At 39.9% G+C, this 23,036-nt stretch overlaps 1 protein-coding gene across 1 annotated transcript in view; it reads right to left on the reverse strand.

The window, feature by feature from the left end:
* Positions 1 to 750: 750 nt before the first annotated feature.
* Positions 751 to 23,036, reverse strand: part of tmem131l (transmembrane 131 like) — a 45,798-nt gene continuing 23,512 nt past the window's right edge. Inside the window, 28 exon segments of the mRNA XM_012873856.3 lie at positions 751 to 1,286; positions 5,406 to 5,539; positions 5,666 to 5,718; positions 6,950 to 7,067; positions 7,155 to 7,261; positions 7,981 to 8,059; positions 8,190 to 8,396; positions 8,513 to 8,682; positions 10,807 to 10,925; positions 11,019 to 11,562; positions 11,651 to 11,800; positions 13,855 to 14,040; positions 14,168 to 14,354; positions 14,448 to 14,590; positions 15,973 to 16,106; positions 16,208 to 16,277; positions 16,381 to 16,454; positions 16,456 to 16,491; positions 16,586 to 16,655; positions 16,733 to 16,856; positions 16,949 to 17,015; positions 17,110 to 17,280; positions 17,385 to 17,529; positions 17,618 to 17,720; positions 17,794 to 17,899; positions 17,980 to 18,038; positions 20,028 to 20,181; positions 22,623 to 22,700. Of these exon segments, the coding sequence (XP_012729310.2) occupies positions 984 to 1,286; positions 5,406 to 5,539; positions 5,666 to 5,718; positions 6,950 to 7,067; positions 7,155 to 7,261; positions 7,981 to 8,059; positions 8,190 to 8,396; positions 8,513 to 8,682; positions 10,807 to 10,925; positions 11,019 to 11,562; positions 11,651 to 11,800; positions 13,855 to 14,040; positions 14,168 to 14,354; positions 14,448 to 14,590; positions 15,973 to 16,106; positions 16,208 to 16,277; positions 16,381 to 16,454; positions 16,456 to 16,491; positions 16,586 to 16,655; positions 16,733 to 16,856; positions 16,949 to 17,015; positions 17,110 to 17,280; positions 17,385 to 17,529; positions 17,618 to 17,720; positions 17,794 to 17,899; positions 17,980 to 18,038; positions 20,028 to 20,181; positions 22,623 to 22,700 (3,891 nt within the window). The 3' untranslated portion in view covers positions 751 to 983.

The raw sequence follows: 23,036 nt of genomic DNA on the forward strand, positions 1-23,036 counted from the left end.
GTTTGAACACACCACTAGGTTGCAGCTAAAGTTGCAGATGCATTAAGCAAACGTCACGCTTCTGTTACGGTAGGATTAGGTTTCCTTCCTGGTGTCACTCCCAAACACCTGGCTGGCAAAAGCAGGTCCAGTCAAGCTGTCATGCAGACTAGAGGTCTTTCATTTTTTTCCCTCTTTGCTGCCATCCTCCAACACAGAGGCGTGGAGATTTGGTTTGACTCGCCTTACCGTCCTGCTCACGGTGTGAAAGGGAAAGATAAACAGGTCCTCATCCAGCCTTGTGTGACAAGCCACTGGTTGAACTTTGTAAATGAGCAAATGATAAATGAATGATATTGAATGAATGATTGAATGATATGAATGAGATTGGCCCGTCTGTGATGTCATATTTATACCTCAGGGAAACGGAGTGGTGGATTACGCTGCAGTGAGTTATAAGCAGCAAAAATTATCCTTTGTTACATTCATTTTAAATGAATTTATAGGGGCGCCAATAAATGTGGAAGCGGTAATTTTTGCAAAAAAAGTGATTTTTTTTTTCCAAATGTGAGAGTTTTACCCCAACAAATCGAATCTAAATATTGGATTTTTCTAGACTGTGCAGTGATATTATGATATTAATGAAAGAATGCGTTTATTTTAAGGCTTTCTTTTGCTCATCTGCATCAGAGATGCCAGGTTCTGCGTTCAGCGTTGAATAAGTTAAACACTTCACTGCGTCACTTAAATAAAAGACAATTGTTCTTCAAGTACAAAACCTTTTTTTTTTATTATTTTTCTATGATCAAAACTGCAAAACATCTAGAAAAATATACAACAAACGCTTCACCTTCTCACAACATTTAACATCTGAAAACTGGAACATAAAAGAAAAGAAATATTCACATTTTCCCCCACTGTTGATAAAAAGAACATTCTTGTTTATTTCCTTTCTTTTATAGATCAGGTTTTGCGCCGTCCCGCTTTGCTTTTTGCTTTTCGAGTCACACGTCGCCGCAGTAGCCGGAGTCGTTGGAGAGCTGGGAGTTGGAGCTGCGGTTGGACGACGAGTTCCAGATGTCCAGGTTCATGTGCGGCCCGAACGGGTTGAAGCTGGAGTACTGGATGGGCCTGTAGGTGCCCTCCGGCTCCCGGGTGAACGGGGAGTGCGGTGGGGTGATGGGGGTGATGGGCGACATGGGCGACACCGGGGCGGATCGCTCGGGTGGGAAGTGGCTCTGGGGGGTCCAGATGGAGCCGAACAAGCTGGACATGGGAGAGAGGCTGCGGGTGCCGGAGAAATACGGCTGTGAGGGAAGAAAGGAAAAGATTATCTTTAGATGTTGGGCTGATTTATGCAGTTTTGTGGTGTTAGGATTTGCTTTTCCTTTATTCCTGAAACATCACTTTTGTTCTCAGTGAGTTATCAACAGCAGAAGGTAAATGGAGAACTTTTTTCAGGGTTCCTACAGCATAAGGCAAGTTAAATTCACAGACTTTTTAATGCCACTTGAAATAAAAAGTTAAGACCAACTTCACGATAAACAAGATAAACCTGGTTGCGACAACTTCACCCAAATGTTCCATATAGGAAGAAAGCTAAAAAACACACAAATTCCAGATATATTTTTAACAACTACTGAACTGAATTCACAAACTTTGTTTTGTTCCCTACTAAAATAAACTATAAATCAGTGCCAACTCTTTTTCACAGCTATGGTCCGGCCGCAACAGTTTTTATTGGTTCTGCTATCGGGACGGAACCAATAATGGTTACAATGAGCTGTTCGGTAAATTAAAAAAAAATATAATTGTGTCAATTATTTTACTGTTTGGTAAGGATTACAAAAATAAAATCCTATTTATGACCTGGTAACAATTTTAAGACCTAAGAAAGACTGATTTAAGACATTTTAATGCCAATTAAGGCCTTAGTTTTATATTACAGAATTCAATGCCTTTTAAGACTTTTTAAGGATCCGCAGGAACCCTGTTTTTAATTCAACTGTTGTAAAAGGAGTCTTCCCAAATATCCAGAGTTTTAACTCCTTTTGGTCACTTTAGAATGAATATAAAAAAATTATATTTCTACAATAGAACAGCTGACTTGTTTCCTGTTGTGGTTAATTTTGAAATCATGTCAGGATTATGCGATGAGATTGGGAACAACTTGCTTCAGCTGCATGTGGAGAACTAAGGAAGAGAATAATTGGAAAACAGAATTGGGACTAATGATGTTATTTTAAACATTTTTGGTTTCTTAAGATTTTTTCCTGGGATGTACTGATCAGGATTGTCAAAACCGTTCTGTTTTCCTTAAGGTCTGACCTGCTAATTCTGAGTTTTTCTTCTTAATGGCTAAAATAAAAAAAAAAACAAAAGATGTGCTGCAGTCCTTGACAGTAGTTTTCAGCAAAAAAAGGTAAATCTAAATCATCCAAATGTATCAAACCACCTGTCCTAAACCTTTTCCTGATTCTTCTTAAATTAAAACAGAAAAAAAGTACATGCTGCAGGTTGATGTGCTTTAAGACACAAAAAGGGTGGGGGATTTTAGTTTATCTCTTGCAAAAAAAAAAAAAAAAATAATAATAATAATAATAATAATAATAATAATAAATATATATATATATATATATATATATATATATATATATATATATATATATATATATATATATATATATATATATATATATATATATATATATATATATATATATATACACTCGTCATGCCTGGAAGGACGAGTCAGCAGTTTAGCTACCATGTTGATGTAAAATAATCTAAATTAAATTAAATTTCTAGGCCAACATTTTCTGTTCTGTTCCTGTAAAGTCATTTTGAAAATGCTGTTATGGGAAATGATGAAGACATAATTTCTGTGTTTATTTGTTGCTAATCCAGAAGAAGACACAGTAACTTCCAGTTCAGTTTGCTTTCCACTCGACGGTAAAACTATCGTTCCGGTTTGAACCCCTTATAAATGACGCTACGAGTGTTAAGCTGATGAGGAACAACAAGCCAACCTTGATCAAGTCTTTTATGTATCTGAACCGATGACGCTAATGGGACTTTTTTGAATACTTCCATCGTATTACTTTAAAATCTTTTTGTTTCCAATCTGGACTTTTGCCGCGACTTTTAGGCAACGTTCACACTGCAGGGAAATGCGACCCGTATCCGGCCCAATTCCGATATTTTCACCGCCCAAAAAAAAAAAAAAAAAAAAAAAAATCAGATCTGTGCCACCTCCATATGTGGCACTAATTCAGATATTTCTCAAAGCATCCAGTCTGAACGGTCATGTTGCATTTTATCCGTCTTTCACATCTCTCTCCTGTCTCTCTACTCATCCACACAGCAGCAGCAGCAGCTAGCGCTCCATAAAAGACTGTTGCTAATAGCTGCGCTGCTTTCTTCATCTTTCTACGGTGTGGTCTTAATATTGTCAGCTTCCATTACTCAGCAGCTTTCTAATAACAAGGAGAGACGACGGCTGTGTTTTTTTTTTCTTTGAGTTTTTTTTTTTTAAACAAAACTCTTGTAGAAACGCGCTGCTGTGTGACTTCTTTTTCTGCTATCTGCAGACGCCAGTCACTTTGCGGTCCTGAACCGTTCAGACAGACGTCTGATTACGGTTGCATTTAACAGTAAAAGCCACCTAAAAAATATCTGATTTCAGCGCAAAATTGGAATTAAGCATCAAGAGTCTTTGTCATTCTTTGAATTTAAAAAGAATGCAAAAAAATGGCTTGTAGAGAGCCAAACTTGTGGGCACTAAGGTTATCTGTGTGTATTTAAATAATTTATAATTTTTTTTTACATGAATTGTATTTCTTAACCATAATGTTTTTTATGTAATATGCATTGTAATTTTATCTTGTGATTTTATAATTGTGATTATTTTTAAGGTTGCCTTTTTTTTTTACACCTGGCTGGGGGACTAGCGATGAAAATTAGCACTCCTTAGCTAACTCGGGTACATTTACATTGTTTTAATGTTGATTAATGTCCCCTTTTAAATAAATAAATGAATGAATGAATGAAAAGACCTGCAGTGTGAACGTAGCCTTAGTTCCTTTCCACGGAGCGGATGCAGGACATATGTGTGTTGGTCTGAAAGGCCTCACCGGCATGGTGTAGAAGTTTTATCTGGTCACATGGTGGCGCTAACGTTCTTTTTATGCTGAACACTGCAACTGTGTGTTTGAACAAAGTTTTAAGGCTTTTTTATGCTATGATTGGAATCTCTATTTGCACAGATGGATGTTTATGTAAATCCTGTCTGATTTATTTGTGTTTATATTAGTTAAACCTCCGTTGCTGTAATATAATTGGCCTAATGGGAACTTATTCGTTACCACAGACTGCTGTGAATACTGATTTATGATCTTTCAATGACAGGGTTTCCACACCTTGGTAAACATCAAATTCAAGGACCTTTCAAGGACTTTCCAGGACCAATTTCCTCAAATTCAAGGACCACACGTGGCGGCATTTACCTACTGTGACCGCTGAATAGGTTATCATATTTTAATACAATGCAAATTCAATAAAAAGACTAAACGGCACAGAAGTTGTTGGGTCAGAAGCGATGCAAGAAAGTGGACTTAATTTATAGCCTACATTGATATTGATCATATTCATAGCCTACATTTATATCCACAGTACATGGCTTTGCCATACTACATTACATATAAGATGTACATTAGCCCACCGTTTCATGGAATTTTATGGAAAAAAGTGCAGCATTGAGATGTTCAGAATTATATCAATTTGTTTTACTTTCATCTTTGATTAAGCTAGTTTTTGACTTTGACTCTGAAAAGTCGCTAAATATAGCGACAAAGTCGCTGAGTTGGCAACACTGTGTGAATGTAACCTATTGGACGCACGTAGGCCTAAACCGTAGCCTACCAACTAACGAAGAAGAGCGAACGTACTTTTGCAAATTAAAAGTCTGCGGAATCAACATCATTTTAAAAGATCTTGTGGTAGTAAAATAATCACACATGAGTCGTCATCCGTGTGAACTTTCAACCCCACAAAAAAATTCAAGGACTTTCAAGGACAAGGTGTTTTTTTGGCTGTTTTCAAGAACTTTCAAGGGCCTTGAATTTATTTTTTCAGATTCACAAACTTTCAAGGATTTCAAGGACCCGTGGGAACCCTGAATGACCGCCTATGTGTTTTAATGTGTCTTTTTCAGCTAAAATAAAGGCGGCCATTCGTTAAAGCCCCTGGAAACATGAGTGCTAACCTCCCGCAGGGTTTCCTTCGGACATTAATGGAAGCAGCTGAACGCATCGCTTATCTAATGGCCCACGTTGCGGTCTCATTGTTTGGGCTCAAAGGGATTTTAAGCACCACAGCTAAGGATTGGAGCAGAAATAAAAGTGGAGTCGGGTCATGTGAGGCGTCACCTTGCTGCCCACACAGGCTGCTGCGTTCCAGGTGGTGGGAGATTCCTGAGGCTGCTCTTCAGTCCAGCTGCTCTGACCGCCATGCACGTTCTGCACGTCCTGATGGGGGAAACCAGTCTGAAACGGTCCGTTACCTGAAGAAGTGATCCAGCAAACATACAGAGGATTAAAATCTACTGAAAACATGTTAAAGTTGTTTGAAAAAGAAAAGTTAAAAGGGGAACGGCCAGCATGACTGGACGGATGTTCTGAGCTTTTACCGATGTAGCTGCAGGGACTGGTGCAATGGCTGTTGGCGCTACTCCAAGTGAACCTGCAGAGGACAAAACATTGGAGCCGTTTAAATCGATGCATGAGACCGCAGTAACCGTCTCCTTACCCACAAACCCTCACTGCGTTAGCGCAAGAAATGTGTTCAGAAAACAAAAAGCATCACTAACTACCAAACCTGTTCAAATCATCAAACCGTTTATACTACAATGGTTGAAAAATTTGTTATATTTTACAAAAAAACAACATATTAGCTAAAAACTAATGCTGTCAAACGATTAAAAATTTTAATCGCGATTAATCGCATAATGTCGGTAGTTATCGCATATTTTATCCTTTTATTTCTGAAAGTGTAATAGCCTGTTTGGGCATTTTAATGTGCAATTTTGCAATAAATGACACTAATAAAATACATGCTTGTACAAAACATATTTTTATTTTGTTATTTTTCAAGCACTTTTCAGAATTGGAATGAAAACATCCTAGTGAAAAATGTTAAACTCTGGACTATAATGGCTAAATGACTAATCTTGACGCCCTGATGTTTACACAGTGTGTAAACAAATGTGTAAATAAATACCTGTTTTAATGCCGATATATTTTTTTTGCCTCTTAAACAAAGATAGACATGGTATTATGCACCATGTAATCTACTTTCAGCAGTTATCACCGGTTATTGGACCGTAAACTGCAGAAAATACATGCAGAGTTGCTCTGTCTGCCTTTACTACCGTCGGCTCCTATGGCGGAGGGATATTTCAGCTGGATACACTCAAATGTAGTGCAGGCAGGTCTCTTAATAACCCCTATTTCGTCACCTATTTTAGAGCCCAAATAAGCGATTTCACTTTCAGAAACCTGCCCAAAAAAAAACGCAACCCGTGACTCATGAAATTTAGAAGCGCTTTTAGAAAGAAGCCCAAAGTCACATGTGTCCGAGGGTAAAAGAAACTGCAGCGCGGGTTTGTTTTGCTACAGTTTTCTAGCACTCTTGAAACTATGGAAAGCGCTGAGGGTAAAAGAAACACAGTCCGGAAAGCGCGGCGGGGGAAAAAACATTAGTATGTGTGTTTTGACGCGCGATTAACGGCGACAAAAAAATTGTCGCGTTAAAATGGGTTTACGTTAACGCCGTTAATAACGCGTTTAACTGACAGCACTACTAAAAACTGATGGAAATTAGGCCGTTTTCATCTCCGTAAGGTGGCACACATCTTCTCACGGACGCGCTGCGGGACATCAGTAGAGGAGAACATGTCCGCTCCGACGCCTACCCGTTGTATGATGCGGTGACTGCCGTCTGAGGTACGTAAGCTTCGTGCGTGTTGTATCTGAACTCGTTGGTTAGAGGGATGGATGGAGCCGCCCACGTGTCCTCCGGCACATAATGACCTGCGGGTGAAAGGAAAGCCGCCATCAGAGCTGAAAGGGGAAAAACTCACCAATGTGAGAGTCCGTTTAGCGCTCGTGTCTTATTACCCATATTCCTGTCCGTTCTCGCAGTGACGTCAGCGAAAGTCGGGGCGAAGGTTGATGGTGCAGGGTCTTGGCTTTGGCACGTCTCTTTGTTGTACAAATGGTTAGAGCTGAAAGAAAAGAAAAGAAACAAAGACGACGGTCAGAGGAGAGGAGACATTTATAGCGTCTCATGGCAGCAGGCGTCACACTTTAGCCCAAAACGCTAACGGTCACTGAGCGATGGAAGAAGAGACGAGAAGAAGAAGAAGAGCGCAAAGAAAGTCTCAGATCCTGCAGCTTTATTCACAAACATGCTACAACCTAACTGGATAGGAAGAAAAGCTCAGGTTACACGTGTTTGATCGTTCAGCGATTTAAATTACATTTGTTTTAGCACCTTTATGATTTATATTTAGGGGTTGTTTGTTGTTGAAGGCTTTAGGGGAAGTCTGAATGTTTGGGATCATCACTTCCCTCCCTTATGGGGTCTGTAGATTTGCCATAATGTACTCCAACCCAACAGCAAATAAATGCCGGCAGATTATTTCTAAGAAAATATTTTTTTTCCTTTTTTTACCGCAACATGAACAAGTTTAAGACTTAAGGAAAAACACCTGAAGAAAAGCATCAAATATTCAGACTGTGATGAATTTCCACAGCAACAGCTTTCATCTTTTCTGAACTGAGATTAGTTTTTAGTTTTCAACGTATAAATTCTCCGTTCCCACGCTTCGTCCCGTCACAGATGCCTCTTCAGCATCCAGCTGTGCTAACAGTAAATTTCAGCCTTACGTTTTTTTTTGCGTTCTTCGCTGCCTTTTTTAAGCGGATGGTGTTTCTGGTTTACCTGGCGGGCGTGTAGTTGTTATTCGTGGTTTGGTAGCAGTCTGGTTCTGCGGGGTAGACGCAATACTGCATGGAATCTCCTGGAGAACAAAAAAATAAATAAATCACTTTAAAAAATTTAAATCCTGAGGATTAATTATTGCCAACATGACATATTTATCCAACTGTGAGACTTCTAACAGAAGTAGCGTGACAAAGGAAGGCGTTTACTTTTTCTGGTGGAGGCGGCGTAGGCGTGCATTCGAGCGCCGTGCTCCTTGTCTCCCTCCACGCTGCTCGCGCTGCTCCAGCTGCCCCAGCTCCCCCTGCTGGCCCTCACGCTTCCCGACGAGCTGCCCGAGTCCGAGCCCGACTCCGACACTCCCCCCGCGCGCCGCTCCGCTCCACACCGTTTGCGACTGCGAGCTGGACACACGCCTGCCGGAAATGCAACACAGAGTGACGTTAAAGTCAGTTTTTCCCTTTAAACTGAATACGCTCAGCTTCAGCTGTGATTCAGTTCAACGTTCTGCAGCTTATAGCATCAAACCCACCATTTTGTTTAAGGATGGTTTCAGCACCTTGTCCGAATTTTAGTATTTCTGACTTAAAGCCGTTGCAGAAGCGGGTTCTGCTGCGGTTTGCGCTCATGTTGCGATCCGCCGTTTTCCAGTCCGGTTCCTTTTCCCTTACTGGTACTGTAATAACATTGTGCTCTGGAGGACTATGGGGGAAAATAACAACAAAAACAGGGATAATTATGGTTTAACCTCTTTGTTAATCAATCAGAATTATTTGTAAAGCGATTTTCATGCAACTTAGTGCAAAACCTTTGTTTTAATAAGTAAAAACAGTTAAAATATGGAACAAAAAGTGCCTCCAAAGACGTTTGAGTATTTTAGTGAAGAGGAGAGTTTTCTACCCTTAATTAACACAGAATTAAAAATTTTATTCTGTCTCAAAATTGCCAAAACAAGATGAAAAGATAAATAAAATGAAAATATTTCTAAAAACTACTGGAAGGATTGATAAAAATAGAAAAACATAATCGAATATCAAAAAACAAAACACAATTATTAAACAACACATTTGGAAAAATATATACAAAAAATGTATATTGCCATCAGGTAACAACAAAGTGAAATAATTTATTTATCTAAGGATAATTAAGGTTTGGTTAGTAGAAAACCTCTTTGTTAATCTATCAGAATTATTTGTAAAGCGCTTTTCATGCAAAACCATTGTTTTAACAGGTAAAAACGGTTAAAATATGGAACGAAAAGTGCCTCCAGAGACGTTTGAGTCTGTTAGTGAAGAGGAGACAGTTTTCTACCCTTAATTAACACAGAATTAAAAAAATTATTCTGTCTGAAAATTGCCAAAACAAGATTAAAAGATAAATAAAATGAAAATATTTCTAAAAACTACTGGAAGGATTGATGAAAAAAAAAAAAAAAAATATATATATTAGGGCTGGGCAACGATTAAAATATTTAATCGCGATTAATCGCCCTGATTAATCGCGATTAATCGCATTGTATTTACAAACTCCAAGAATGAATTCAAAAGTAGTGTAAAGAGCACTTTTATTTTAATGTTCTGCTGCCATATGAACAAAAGTGTTGTAACATTTATAGCACTTATTTTATACTGGATATTTTCAACCCATCTATTGAATTTAGTGCACTAGTTGATCTTTTCTTCATAAGAGAACAGCAAGCACTGCAGCCAAAATATGGCCTTTTTTGACCTGCTGTATATTAGCCAGTCCCTAAGCTTGATGTATCATTAAACTGTTGATCTTTTGGGTTTTGTGGTTTTTATTTTATTATTACAATTAAATAATAATAATAATAATAATAATAATAATAATAATAATAATAATGTTATGTTCAGTGTTTTTTCGCTAATCCACCTCTTATATATTTCAATCCTTATGTAATTTTGTCTGTGTTGTGTGCACCTGCCTGTTGCTTTAATCCTATAAATTTCCCCGTCGTGGGATAAAAAAGGATTAGCTAATGTTATCTTATCTTAAATAACACTTTTTAATATATGTACTGGGTTCTTTCAAGGTCTTAATTACATGTTATGTGTGGGCTCCAGTAACATCCATCCATCCATCCATCCATCCATCCATCCATCCATCCATCCATCCACTGATCTACCTGGATGTTCCCTGGAGGACTGAAACGCCTCAGTCAGAGACGTCTGTCGGTCTGTCGGGGCAATGACAGAAGTTTCGTCTCCTCTCTCCGTTTCTGGGGCTCGACGTTTTCATGTTTTTTCACGTGCTTAGATAAATTGGTTGTGTTTCCACTGAAATGAACCGGCTTTTTACAAAACATACAGCTTGATTTCATTTACGGTATTAAAATAAAGCCAAACGGTGCTACTTCCTCTGTTCATGTTTTTTCGCTGCTGCGGTCTCTCTCAGCTGTTTCTTTGTTAAGTTTGTGTGAGAGCTGAGTGGGCGGGCCAGGCTGAGCCTGCGTGCTGATTGGCTGGCGCCGCTGACCATGTAAGAGAGGGGAGGGGGAGCGGGAGAGTGCTGCCTGACTGAAAGCATGTGAGCAACATGCGTTAATGCGCGATAAAATAAATATCGCCGTTAATAGTCTAATGAATTAACGCGAAATTAACGCGTTAACTTGCCCAGCCCTAATATATATATATTATATATATATATATATATATATATATATATATATATGATATTGGCACCAGAAATGTTATTAAAACCTCAATTTAAACACTTTTCCACGTTAAACCAGGCAGGATTGTGGTAAATGTCGGTTCCACCCGTCTTTCAGTAAATTTGTAGAACAGGAAGGAACGTGTTTTCTACCTTGAGACGTTGTCTGTCTTCCTGCGACTCCTCTTTCCCTTATTGTTCCCCGCTGCTGGGCCAGTCTCTGCATTCACAACTTTCTTCTTCTGGTCTTTGGCATCTTCTTCAAACTGGATCTGTAAAAATAAAAAAGAAAACGTGTCTAGATTAGCCGAGGGATCTCTGAATCTCCGGAGTGACAAACGTTAACAGCCACTTGCCGTTCGTACCTCCAGCTCAGAGCCGTCCCTTTTCCCTGAAGCCATCTTCTCGGCGTAGCGCTCGCTGCAGCTCCGCTCCACAGGGCTGCAGATCAACAGGCCCGGTCTGGGTCCTGGACCCAGTTTGACGTTCTCAGGGAACCCAGCAGGTATTTCCACGGGAAACATAACTGCTGCCGACTCGTCGTGTTCGACACTACCTGGCAGGTCTTCTGTGAAGCCCGCGGGCGTCTTGCTCTCCATCTCGCTGGGGAACGCTGGCTGGTTGTTGTTGTTGCAGGAGTCCGGGGTGAGGGGGCTGTCTGGGCTCAGGTCTTCCTGCTCTTCATCCATGGTGGCGGCTGCGGCTGCGGCTGAGCTGGGCTTATGTTTGGTGTAATAGAGCGACACCTTGTGTTTCTTTTGTGGCTGGGAGGTGGCGGTGGCGGAGCCTTTCTTGGAGGCCTGAGAACGAGGGGTGGGGCTGTTGGCCAAAGCCGAAGACCCGCGGCCCTTTCCTTTATCCGACGTGTGACAGGTGTCTATGTAGGTCTTACAGCTGCCTTTGGATTTACTGCAGACACACGCAAAGATGACAGTTTGTATGTTATTATAGCGACACAAACTTTAGCGAGGTGCTTAATAAACGGTGCTGGACTTACTTCACTCCATTGGGGGTGATATTATTGACGGAGCTGTTCTCCCGGGAAAGGACAGAGTTGTGGTTGCTCCTGATGGTCGGGGTTGAGAACTCCCTGAGGATGTACTGAGCCTGATGAAAGGCCATCAGACACACGCCAACCAAGGAGAAGCTGCAAACACAAACAGAATCACCAATTACCTAAATGTGGCGGCATTTTGATCAGGGTTTTTTTTTTTGTCACAACACGATCCGAGTTACTTGGGATGAAGCATCTGTTGATGTGGATTGATCAGACTGTTGAAATGCTGAAGCCACAAATGGACTCTGCACCACATTCGTATATTACACGGTTTTAATAATACTCTCCTGGATACCGTGAATCGCACACCGTCTATTTCCCCTGCATTGTTTACATTGTTTTACATTTCAGTTGTTTATATAAATCGCTGCTGCATCTTTATCCTGAAATTTTGTGCAATTTACTGTGATTTTTCAAGCTGTATGCAAACGAAATTTCGTTCTGTACGCACTTTGTGCATACAAAATGACAAAGCTGTCCAAGTCTAAATATCCCCGGTAAACTAATTACTAACTAAACTAATTACTACTAATTACTATAATCGATTCAGCGATGCATTGCAATGCGGGGCATCGATGCGGCAACGTGCCATAATCGATTATGTCACTGTTTATTTTCTGGCCTCAAATGGACAAGTTGTGAAGTTTCAATTACTTCCGGGGGCATGACAACAACAATCAAGATGGCTAAAAAAAACACTTATGGTCACTGCTGGGAAAAGTTGGCTGTTATTGCTCTATTTAATTTTAATTTAGGTTCTAAAGCAGAGAGAATGCCATATCCAGTATCCCTGTACCAATTTTATTTTATTTAACATTGACATTTATGTCAAAGATACAGACATAGCAGCCAATAAAATATGTTATCTGATTGCTTTTGTTGCCTCATGACTGATGAAAAATTTGCCTTGTGTGCAGCAGAATTTTGATGCATCGCAATGAATCGTAATCGAATCGAATCGTGAGGGCAGTGCCAATGCACACCCCTACTAATTACCTTAAAAGAGGCATTCTCTACATTTTCATAACGCTCAGCTGGATCACACGCAGCTTCATGATCCGTTTCTAAGAGCCGATCCGACTCGACTCTGCGGCTGCAGTCTGTTTGCATGCAGGTCGCTTTAATGCAACGCTGACGTTAAAAGCTTAGACCTTTGCTTTGGATGCTGCAAAATCTGCTAACTAGGGTTTCAGCTGCTCCCTTGGCGGCCATCACTCACACATGAACAGCTGTCTGGGGAGATCTGAGCACAGCGGGTCGGGTGGCGGAGAACGCCGATAGCTGCAGCAACCTGTTCCAGGAAAACAGAGAAGTTTTCTGGAGCCACTGCTTACCAGCCCACAGTTTCCACCGTGTTTATTAGAATTAAAAGTGAAAGAGTTTACCCCAGAAAAAGGCCCTGGTAGGGAGGCGGTTTTTAAACCTCTTAAGGCTGCGAGCCCCTTTTAAGAGAGTTTGAGCAACAATAACACTTGTAGCTGACTGACTGAGACCAACACATTTATCAAATGTCCAGATCTTCTCCCCAAAAAGTATCTAATTCACTCTAATATCCACTGACCACAGTTCAAACACCATGCAAAACGCATTCAGCCAAAAGTGTGTGTCCTGGTGGGCCTGGTTTCGACACGTAGAAGCGCCGACAAAACTCTGAATCCGTCGAAGTCAAACTCATTGGCATAACTCTGTTTTTCATTATTACACTCTATTTAATCAGAGTGTAAATAAAGAGATTCATGACCACATTCTCAATATTAAGGAATAAATCCCAAAAATTGTGCCAAACATGGCCCAGTAGCTGGATTTCTTTTTCCATCTAAACATGCATAACTTCTCAACTGTTTGTTGTGTGGAGACCAAACCGGCTACAGATGTAACCAAGATGTTGTAGTTACAATTCATTTATTTATTATTTCCTCCTTTACAGCAAAAGTAAGCAGTTTTGTATGTAAACATCTGCTGTTTTTTTAGGCAGAATTTATTTCTGGGCATTTAAATCTCATTTATTCAGGCCCAGAATAATTTACTCTCAGATTTTCAGATTCAGATTTTCATGCTTTAGTCTGGGAAATGAAAAACGCCTTAATCAGGGGCGACTACGTCCCCCCTTCCCTGTAGGTGGACAACAGTGAATCTTCACTAACCATGTGAATATGAGGGTGACAACCCAAAAGGTTTCCTCCCAGCTGGGGCCCGGTACCACCTGGGCACAGAGCGGCAACATGTGGTGGGGCAGAGTCACATTGAGCGTGAAAGGGAAAGCGCTGCCACGGGACGTCACCAAGGTGAGGTCACGGATCACCCAGGAAGAGGTGAAGTCTGGCGTAAACCTACAAACAGATCAGAGGAAGACAAAGAAAGAAAAAAAAACAGGGTGAATATGTAACAGTCTGAGAGGAAAAGGAAAGTCTGCAGCAATAAATAAACAAACAAATAAGAAATTTGACTTTTTCTTACGCAATTGTGATCTCTGAGGAGGTGTTGTGCTCAAGGCTAAAGGAGCGGCACTGAAGCACCTCGAAGCCGTAGCCCTGACACGAATAACCATTAATGTTCATGGACATGACCGTCAGAGGAAGCTCGCCTGCGTTCTCCACCTTAAAACTCTTTCTGATCGCAAAAAGAGGCTTACTGGTGCGCAGACCTGCGGAAGACATTAATCCTTTTCAGCTTTTTTAGCTCAACCAAAGCCAAAAGTGGCGACAGCGCATGGACTAAATCAGAGCACTGCTCTCACCGTCCCGACACTCCATTAGAGTCGACTGAGGAACGTTGAAGCGTAAAGACGCTCCCGGGCCGGGCAGTTTTCCTCCGACTCTTAGCAGCTCTTTGGCCCCGTGGCCTTGTAGGGTCACCATGTCAAATACTGTCAAGTTGTTCCTGAAAAAACAAGGAAGCAGAACTTCTTATTACACACAAAAGAACACCATTGATCACCGTGCATACCTGACAGACAGAAATAGATTAGAAACGCACAGAGAAATGTTTGGATAGTAAAATCTGATGATTTTCAACTTAACAGCATATTTTTATTACTCTAAATTATTCTAATGCCATAGATGGAGCTCTTGTGTGTGTATAGAAGGAAGATTTGATAAAATTAAGGAGTTTTGATAATAATTTGGAGTGGGTTTATTTTGCATATGCTCAAAATGATTTTAACACTCACTAAATGCCAATAAAGTCTCAGGAAAACTCGTGAGCTCTCTAGCACCCCCTAGAGGGCTCGTGTTGTTAGGTGTTAGTAATGCTAGTCATATTGATGGCTAATATAAATAACTGCTTAGAACAGTGAGGAAATTTCATTTTTAGTTATCATGAATGCTGTCAGTAATAGCTCTTAAAAATAAATCAGTATTGGCAAAAATTGGTTTTGCGAAGACACAACTTTACAAAAATATCCGATTGGTTAATGGGTAAAAACAAAGTACCGTATTTTTCGGACTAGAAGTTGCACTTTTTTCATAGTTTGGCTGATCCTGCAACTTATACTAAGAAGCGACTTATATATCAAATTTAAACGGTAAATTATATTGACCAATATGAATCAAGGAGTAAACTTTACCGTCTATAGCCACAAGATGGCGCTTTAGGTTTCTTAAAACTATATCCTGCTTTTGTACCACTTAAAAAAAGTATTGAAACATTAACTTATAGACAACAAAGACTGAACACATGTTTGTATGTTGTTTCGCTGTTTCAGTCTGCATTCATGCAGCAAAGCGTTGTGTGGTGCATCTCAAAGGACCCAAACCGTGACAGAACCCTGTTATTGGGCTGTGTTAAGCTAATAACAGCTAGCGCTAGCTTAAAGGTCTGTTGTCCAGGCAGTTTACAACGTCGCTGATGCATTTGAGCTTTATGTTGCTCTGAAACCTTCATGTCGTACTGTTAGCTTAGCATGTAGCACCATTACGCTCACGGTCTCATTTCAGCATAAGTTTGACAACATTCAGCATAACGGGCCGTTACGCTCAAATGCGCTGGAGAAAACCTTCTCAGTTGGAGTTGCTAAATTACCCCATTCATCCTCCCAGGTATGTTCCATGTTATTCAGCCGGTTGTGGATGTATGTGTGTAATCGAATAAGTTGCCTACAGTTTTAGTCTTGGATTTAGTGGACTTTTATTCTGGGGCGATTTATATATTTTTTCTCTTTAAGACGCACTTTTTGACTGATGCAATTTATATTCCGGAGCGACTTATAGTCCGAAAAATACAGTATTCGGCTAAAACTACTGAAAAAAAACTTTGCAGGGTACCTGATAACAAGAATGGTGGTGGTTGGTTTGTGTTCAGAGGGCGTAAACGCCACAGCAACCTCTCTCGTCTCCCAGGGGTGCAACAGCAGACGCAGGACACCCGCCCCTGTTACGCCTGCTACGCTCTCACCTTCCTGTACAGAAAAGGAGAAAATGCTGTCAGAGACTGCAACAAAAGCAAAAAAAAAAGACAAGAAAGTTGTGTCTACATTAAAGTTCAACTAAAACGACAAACCTTTAGAGAAGAGGTCAGCAGAGAAAACTCTGCTGTGCTGATGTTCACGGTTTGGGAGCTGAAATTAAACCTGTTAATAGAGAAGAAGGAAATAAACAACCAGGATGCTGTGCTCCAATATAACAGCTCTAAACGGCACAAGCACAAAACTTTATTAATTTACTACGCTTTACCATTTGGTTAAAAGATCCAGAGCTTCGCTGGGAGAAGGGTAGAGGGAAAGGATTCGAATCTCCACAGAAACCACCTGAAGGCGAAGGATTCTTTAGCAGGAACGTCTTTACCTGGACCAGACAGAACATTATATATATCACAGGTTTATCCAACAAGTTAAAAAAGCCTTTTTTTTCCAGCAACCAAGCATGACACGTTGCTTACTTTACTCTCATTGACAGGCGTAGCGCCAAAGTTCAGAGGAGAGGATCCCTCAACAGGAAGCCTGGGCCACCTGAAGAGACATTCATTTAATGATCGGAGAGGACAAACAACATAAATGTAGAGAAGAGGGTTGGTGTTGCAGCTCACCTGCAAGGTAATTTATCTTTGTGACTCCGCCATCGAGAGCAGAGCTCTGCAGCCAGCTTGCTGTCTACGTCCCAGGAAGAGGTGAAGCGTTCTGGCAGAAGGGAGTGCTGCCACTCCAAGCGGCCTGGCAGACGTTACAAAAGGAACATTAAGTCAAATAATCGCCAGGAGGCAACTTCTTGTCTCACGCAGATGTTTTAAGGGGCTAAATTTCACCTCCTTCAGATAAGCGAAGAGGACATTGTCGTGCACACTCGTGCTCAGCCTCAAACATCCCCTCCTCCTGTTGGCACACACACACACACACGATTATTAAATCACCTCCCATTTACTTCTCAGACTCCCAAAAGCAGCAGCCAGAAAAGCTTGAGGTTCACCTTTGACGAAGTTGAATGAAAGTAGAAGGGAAGGTGCAGGGTGGTGCCGAGGCTGGTGTCCAGACTCAGCGTCAGCATGTGGTTCAGAGGCAGAGACTCGTTCAGCAGCTGCAGGGAGAGGATGTGCCAGCAGCCTGTGGAAACTCTCAACGGACTGCTGAAGTTCACCACCTGACAAACAGGGGGCAGCAGAGACAACTGTTTAAAAAAAAAAACAACCAAAAAAAACGAGGAAGAATTATAACACATCATCATTCTGAGATGGGGTCACCCACCTTCACCGCACCCTGTAACCTCTCAGACAGAGTGGCGTTTATCACGGTGAAGGGCAGGGGGTGAGGGTTGGAGAACCACAGATCCATCTGACTGCTGCTTCTTTGTTTCACTCGAAACAAGCTGAACAAATCCCCTACTGTCCATCTGCAGAAAGCACAGATAAGGCAAAAAATATTATTATCATCATCCGAACCAGACCACACATCAACATGGCAGCAAACGCGCGCGTTACCTGTGTGTGATATGTAATCCTGGGAAGCTGTAGGCTGTCTTGTTCCCCATTATTTTTAAACTGATATGGCTTATGCATTTCTGTCCGTGGCCTGGCAATAAACCTGGGAGGGACGAAGTTGATCAGCTTAAATGTTTGACGGAAACGCAATTTGACGAGAAGAGAAGACGCCTCACCTCTGCAGGCCAAGGAGGCCACTTGAGTGAAGTTCTTTGCCTCTGGTCTCAGAAGAACCTTGTTGAAGTTGAGGCTGGCCTCCACCTTTGACAGCACCTGCATGTCCTGTTAAACAGGAAAACATCGCGTTAGAGTCCAAATAGTAGGTCAACATTATGATAAAAAAAACAATAATACAATCTCACCTTTATATAGAGCTTCTTGGCTCCAGAATTTAACATATAAACTCCTATTTTTCCATCCCCTGTGAAAGAACATGCCGATAGATTAGACAAGATTAGCCTCACTGGTGTACAAACATGTTTTATTGAGATGAGAAAAAAAATCCTGTTAAAGAAATACAAAGTGAGGAAGATCCATTAGTACTACAGCGATTCAATTGTAATTTTAAGAGCAAATTTGCCTTTTTTGTCCAGAAAATGCCGGGCTTCTAAATCATTCTGAATGTGACAACAGCACCCCCTGCTGTTTGGTCTGTACCTGCAGTCAGTAGTGTGATGAATACCTTTAATATTCATTTGATTTCATGCTGAAAATTATGGGCCCGAAAGCATGACATGACTCTCAATGAACATGACTGAAACATCATTAGTTCAACTTTGTAGTCCAACTGTTTTTAATATTTGGTTTTGGTTTCTATTTTCCCATTTTTTATTTTGTTTTTAATAGGGCTGTCAGTTTTAACGCGTTATTAACGCGTTAGCGTTGTTAGACCATAACGACGACATTTATTTTCACGTGCAATAATCGCGTTGTTTTTCCCCGCCAGCGCTCTGCGGACTGTGTGTGTGTTTTTTTTGCCCTCAGCGCTTTCCGTAGTTCCAAGAATGCTAGAGACTGTAGCAAAAGAGACCCGCGCTCACTAATGCCAAGTCTGCTTATTTCATGCAACTTTGGCTTCTTTTTTCTAAAGTCGCTTGTACGTTTCATGAGTTGCGGGTTGCAGTTTTTTTGGGCTTGTTTCTGAAAGGGAAGTCGCTTATTTGGGCTCTAAAAAAGTGGCGCTGCCGCACTACAGTATGACCAGCTGAAATATCCCTCGGCCTCATAACGCGCTGGTGCGCATCCTGACATAGGAGGCGAGGGAGTAAAGGCAGAAAGAGCAATGTTGCCCTGCTGAAAGTAGATTACGTGGTGCAGATCACCATTTCAAGCAGAGATATAATCAGCATGCAAAGATATACGAATAAGTTATTGTCGTTGGTGTGAAAGCTCAGGATTAGATGTGTGTGGGAGAGTGAAAACTTGTGACTTTATTAAAATGTAAAATTAGTATTACTTTATATGTAAATGCTTAATGCCATGTTTATCTTTATTCAAGAGGCAAAAAATATTTCGGCATGAAATATTCATTTATTTACACATTTGACTACACATTGTGTAAACATCAGGGCGTTATGATTAGTGATTTAGCCATTATTGGCAAGGGGTTAACATTTTATAGTGCCAGGATGTTTTTATTCCAATTCTGAAAAGTGCTTGAAAATAAAAATATATTTTTGTGCTAGCATGTTCTTTTTTTTAGTAGTATCATTTATTGAAAAATTGCATATTAAAATGCCCAAATAGGCTTTTACACTTTCAGAAATAGAAAGATTAAATATGCAATTAATTTGCGATTAATCTCGAGTTAACTATTGAAATTATGCGATTAATCACGATTAAAATTTGTAATCGCTTGACAGCACTAGTTTCTACATTTTATTCCAACGTATTCTGTTTTATTTTCCTATTTTTTAGTCATGTAAAGCACTTTGCATTGTCTTTGCACTGAAAACTGCTATACAAATACATTTGCGTTGCCTAATAAACTCCTAAAGTAGAACAAAACTTAACGTAGCTTAAGTTTCTCTTTAAAAATGAATGGTTTGATAATATTTAAGCCATATGAAGTTCATAGCTAGTTAAAAGTTGACTGCAGGTACGCGTCAGGCTAAAAGCAATTTGTATTTGTTGTTAATATTATATAGTTAAAAAAATGTGGCAATTTTGAAACATTCTAGTTGATAGAAACCGTTATGTTATAAATAAACCCATATTTATGTTAACATTTTTTAAAGGGATTCTGGGTAATCTTCAGAACGACAGCTTAAAAAAAATATCCTTTGCCTTAAAGTAATTTAAAAACTGAAACCAAAACTGTTAAATAGCCTTCAGAATTTAACTCTAAGCTTCACATCTGCGATTCTTGTGTGACTCGTGTTTAGATTAGTTTCGGCTCGTTGGCACCCACCAAAGGCTGCTGGTCCAACATCGGGAGGGACCAACAGGAACAAAATGTGCTCGATGACGTAGGGCTTGAGCTTGTCCAGTTCAGCGGGTCGGTCACCAGGAGCAGACAGATTAATCTGCAGACTGAGGCGCTCCTCGTTCTGGAGGCAGGACCCCTGGGAGGGCAGAGGAAAGGCATACCAGTCAGCCACCAAGTGCAAGGAAAAGGAAGCATTAGAAGAATGAGGAAAGACTGGAGAACTTAAAAAAAAAAAAAAGAGATTAGACTGACGATTAGTTTGCGCTTTAGTATGTTATGAATGTTGACTAAACTTATAGATATATGGCAATACAAGCATTAGAAAGACTTTACTGAGACAAGGGCCAACTGGTGCCAATTTATCAGTGAAACAAGAAGACAGGAGGGCAACAAGCCTGCGAGTCAAACCATGAAAGAAAAAACTGACTTAAACAACAACCTTAAACCTATCAAAAAAATAAAAATAACAAGAGAAAATATTACAAATATGCATTCTTACAGAATATTTAGTCAGCTAGGTATTTATCAAACCTCGTGTCTAATACATTTACACATAACAACTACAGAACTCTCAGGCGGTTGCTGAATATTTTCTTTTCACGCAACTCTTATAATCAAAGACAAAAACAACAACATAGCCTTTTACTGAATTAAACAGCAAGCTGTACCAGAACATAATAGAAATGTTCAGGCCTTCACCAGGTTCTAAAAATATTACAGTAAGAAAGAGAAACTGTAGCTGTTTAAAAATAAACTAATTACAGTGCATGATCTTCACCACAGTGGAGGAATTTAACGTTTGGTGTTTGCAAATCATCTCTTCACAGCCTGATAAAAAGGTAATTGTGAGTAAACTTCACATTTAAAGAAAAAAAAATGAATAAAATATTTTTGGCTGCTTAAAAAAAATAAAAATAATAATAGTCCGGCTTTCTTTGTATTGTAATTGATATGTTAGACCAAAAATTTGATTTTTGGTCTATTTTCTGAACTTTTATATAGGACGTGTAAAATATTTTCATTTGTATGTTGTAAATTGTATGTTCAGAAAAATACTGACTGCTGAGGAGGTAGAGGTATCATGAATAAATACATTTAGCGTTATAGGGTTACGGCCCCACCTCTGTCTTTTAATTAAACTGGGGTCTGGACTTTGACTAGGCCATTCCAACCCCTTGATTATTTTCAGTTTGGCTGCTGAGTTTAGGACCATCGTCCTGTTTGTGACCCAGTTTTGGCAGACTTTCTTCTCATGGTGCAAGATTTGACTCCAGAATACGTCTGAAAACAAAAGAGGATGTGGTTGACTCGATGTCTGCGAGCTGCTACCATGACAACAGGTCAAGCCTAAATGACCACGCCTCCACCACCAAGCCAATCAGCTGGTATGAGGGTTTGGTTTTCTTTAAACATGACGCTCTTCATTATGGTCAAACATCTCCAATTTGGTCTATTTTCCACTTAGGGCAAAAGATCACTCAGATCTAACATTGCAAATCTACGTTATTAATAATACTAATAATTCTGCTGTAAAATCTGTTAGAAAGTTGAAGGTAGAAATAGATATTTTCAGAACCTGGTAAAGATGAGATAATTTTTATGTGTCCGACTTCATAAAAGCTTAACATCAGAGGTGGGCTCATGTAATTTTTCCCCCCCTAACCACAAACATTTCTCTCAGTGAGTGTCAATCTGCTGACAGTAGAGCTGTCCTAATCTCCAAGAAAATCAAAACTAATTTCCTGTTACTGTTACTTAATCTTTGCACAACATCCTCCCCAACTAATGGCCACAATTTTGGAGGACCACTTGAAAATCAAAGCCTCACAAACACAAATACAGCTCTTAAAAAAAAAAAACAAGCCTTTTGAGATTAGCTTCTTCAGGACACAGGTTACATTAAGTGTGATTATATTCATATTTTTTTGAAGTTGTTGATATCTATTGATTCTCAGACAGAACAAACAGCGGAGAAAATTGTAAAAATAAAAGCAATGCACAACAATACAGTCACAATAAATGTAAATTATGATGTGAAATGGTACAATAAGAAATAAAATGATAAACACCTACATCTATATTGGCTATATGCTGAACAGACGCTGGTCCAACAGATCAAAAAGGAACAATTTCAGTTTATCAAATCACAACTACACAGTAATGATAATGTTGTGGAAAGACCTGCTTTCAACTGTATTACATGATGAGTGTGAAGAGTTCTGTAGTAATTATGGTATCTCTTGGAAAAGTTATTAAATGTTGGGCAAGAGATCCAAGTACCTTTCCCAGAGAAACAAATCAACATAGGAAGCAATGCTGCCAAGGTTTGAGAGAACCTGGTTCTCTGGTTTAATCAAAAGGAGAAAAAAAAGCTTAAGCACCCAAATACGTCCAATTAATATTAAGGATTGATATAGAATGTTTTCTTTTGCATACCATCTTCAACGTTACATCATATTTAGCTTTTAAATTTAAAAAAAATTATTTCGGGGCATGTTTTTTTGAGTTGCGTGTGTGACATGAGCTCAAGCTAAAGTGGGCAGAGAGACAAACGCTGAAGCAGAAGACAAACGGTACCTGAGGACTGCTCAGAAAACTCTCCTTTAATCTGCACTCCAGGAGTAGACCCAGAATGGTGATGTTGGAGGCATCTTCCTGCAGAATAACAGAGCAGCTCTGTGTTATACGGCTGTCCCGCCAGTTTATTTTTACATGGTGAGGAAAAAGTGGAATCTCTGTACAAATTAGGAGACGTCTGATTTTATCTGAGGACTGGAGAGTGGAGCGGCTGAATATGAATTTAGATCACATTTTTCAGCTTCCACACTTTTTATATCTGCAAAACAAATACAATAAAAAGGCAAAACCTTCATTCGTTTTCTTCCACCATACAATAAAGCGGCACTTTACATTCGTCTGGATAAGATCCTAATTATATATACTGAAATTTGTGTGTGCATAATGCAGTTTTTGTGTTAACAGTTTAACTCT

The sequence above is a fragment of the Fundulus heteroclitus genome, chromosome 5 (genome assembly GCF_011125445.2).
Source record: "Fundulus heteroclitus isolate FHET01 chromosome 5, MU-UCD_Fhet_4.1, whole genome shotgun sequence".
NCBI lineage: Eukaryota > Metazoa > Chordata > Actinopteri > Cyprinodontiformes > Fundulidae > Fundulus > Fundulus heteroclitus.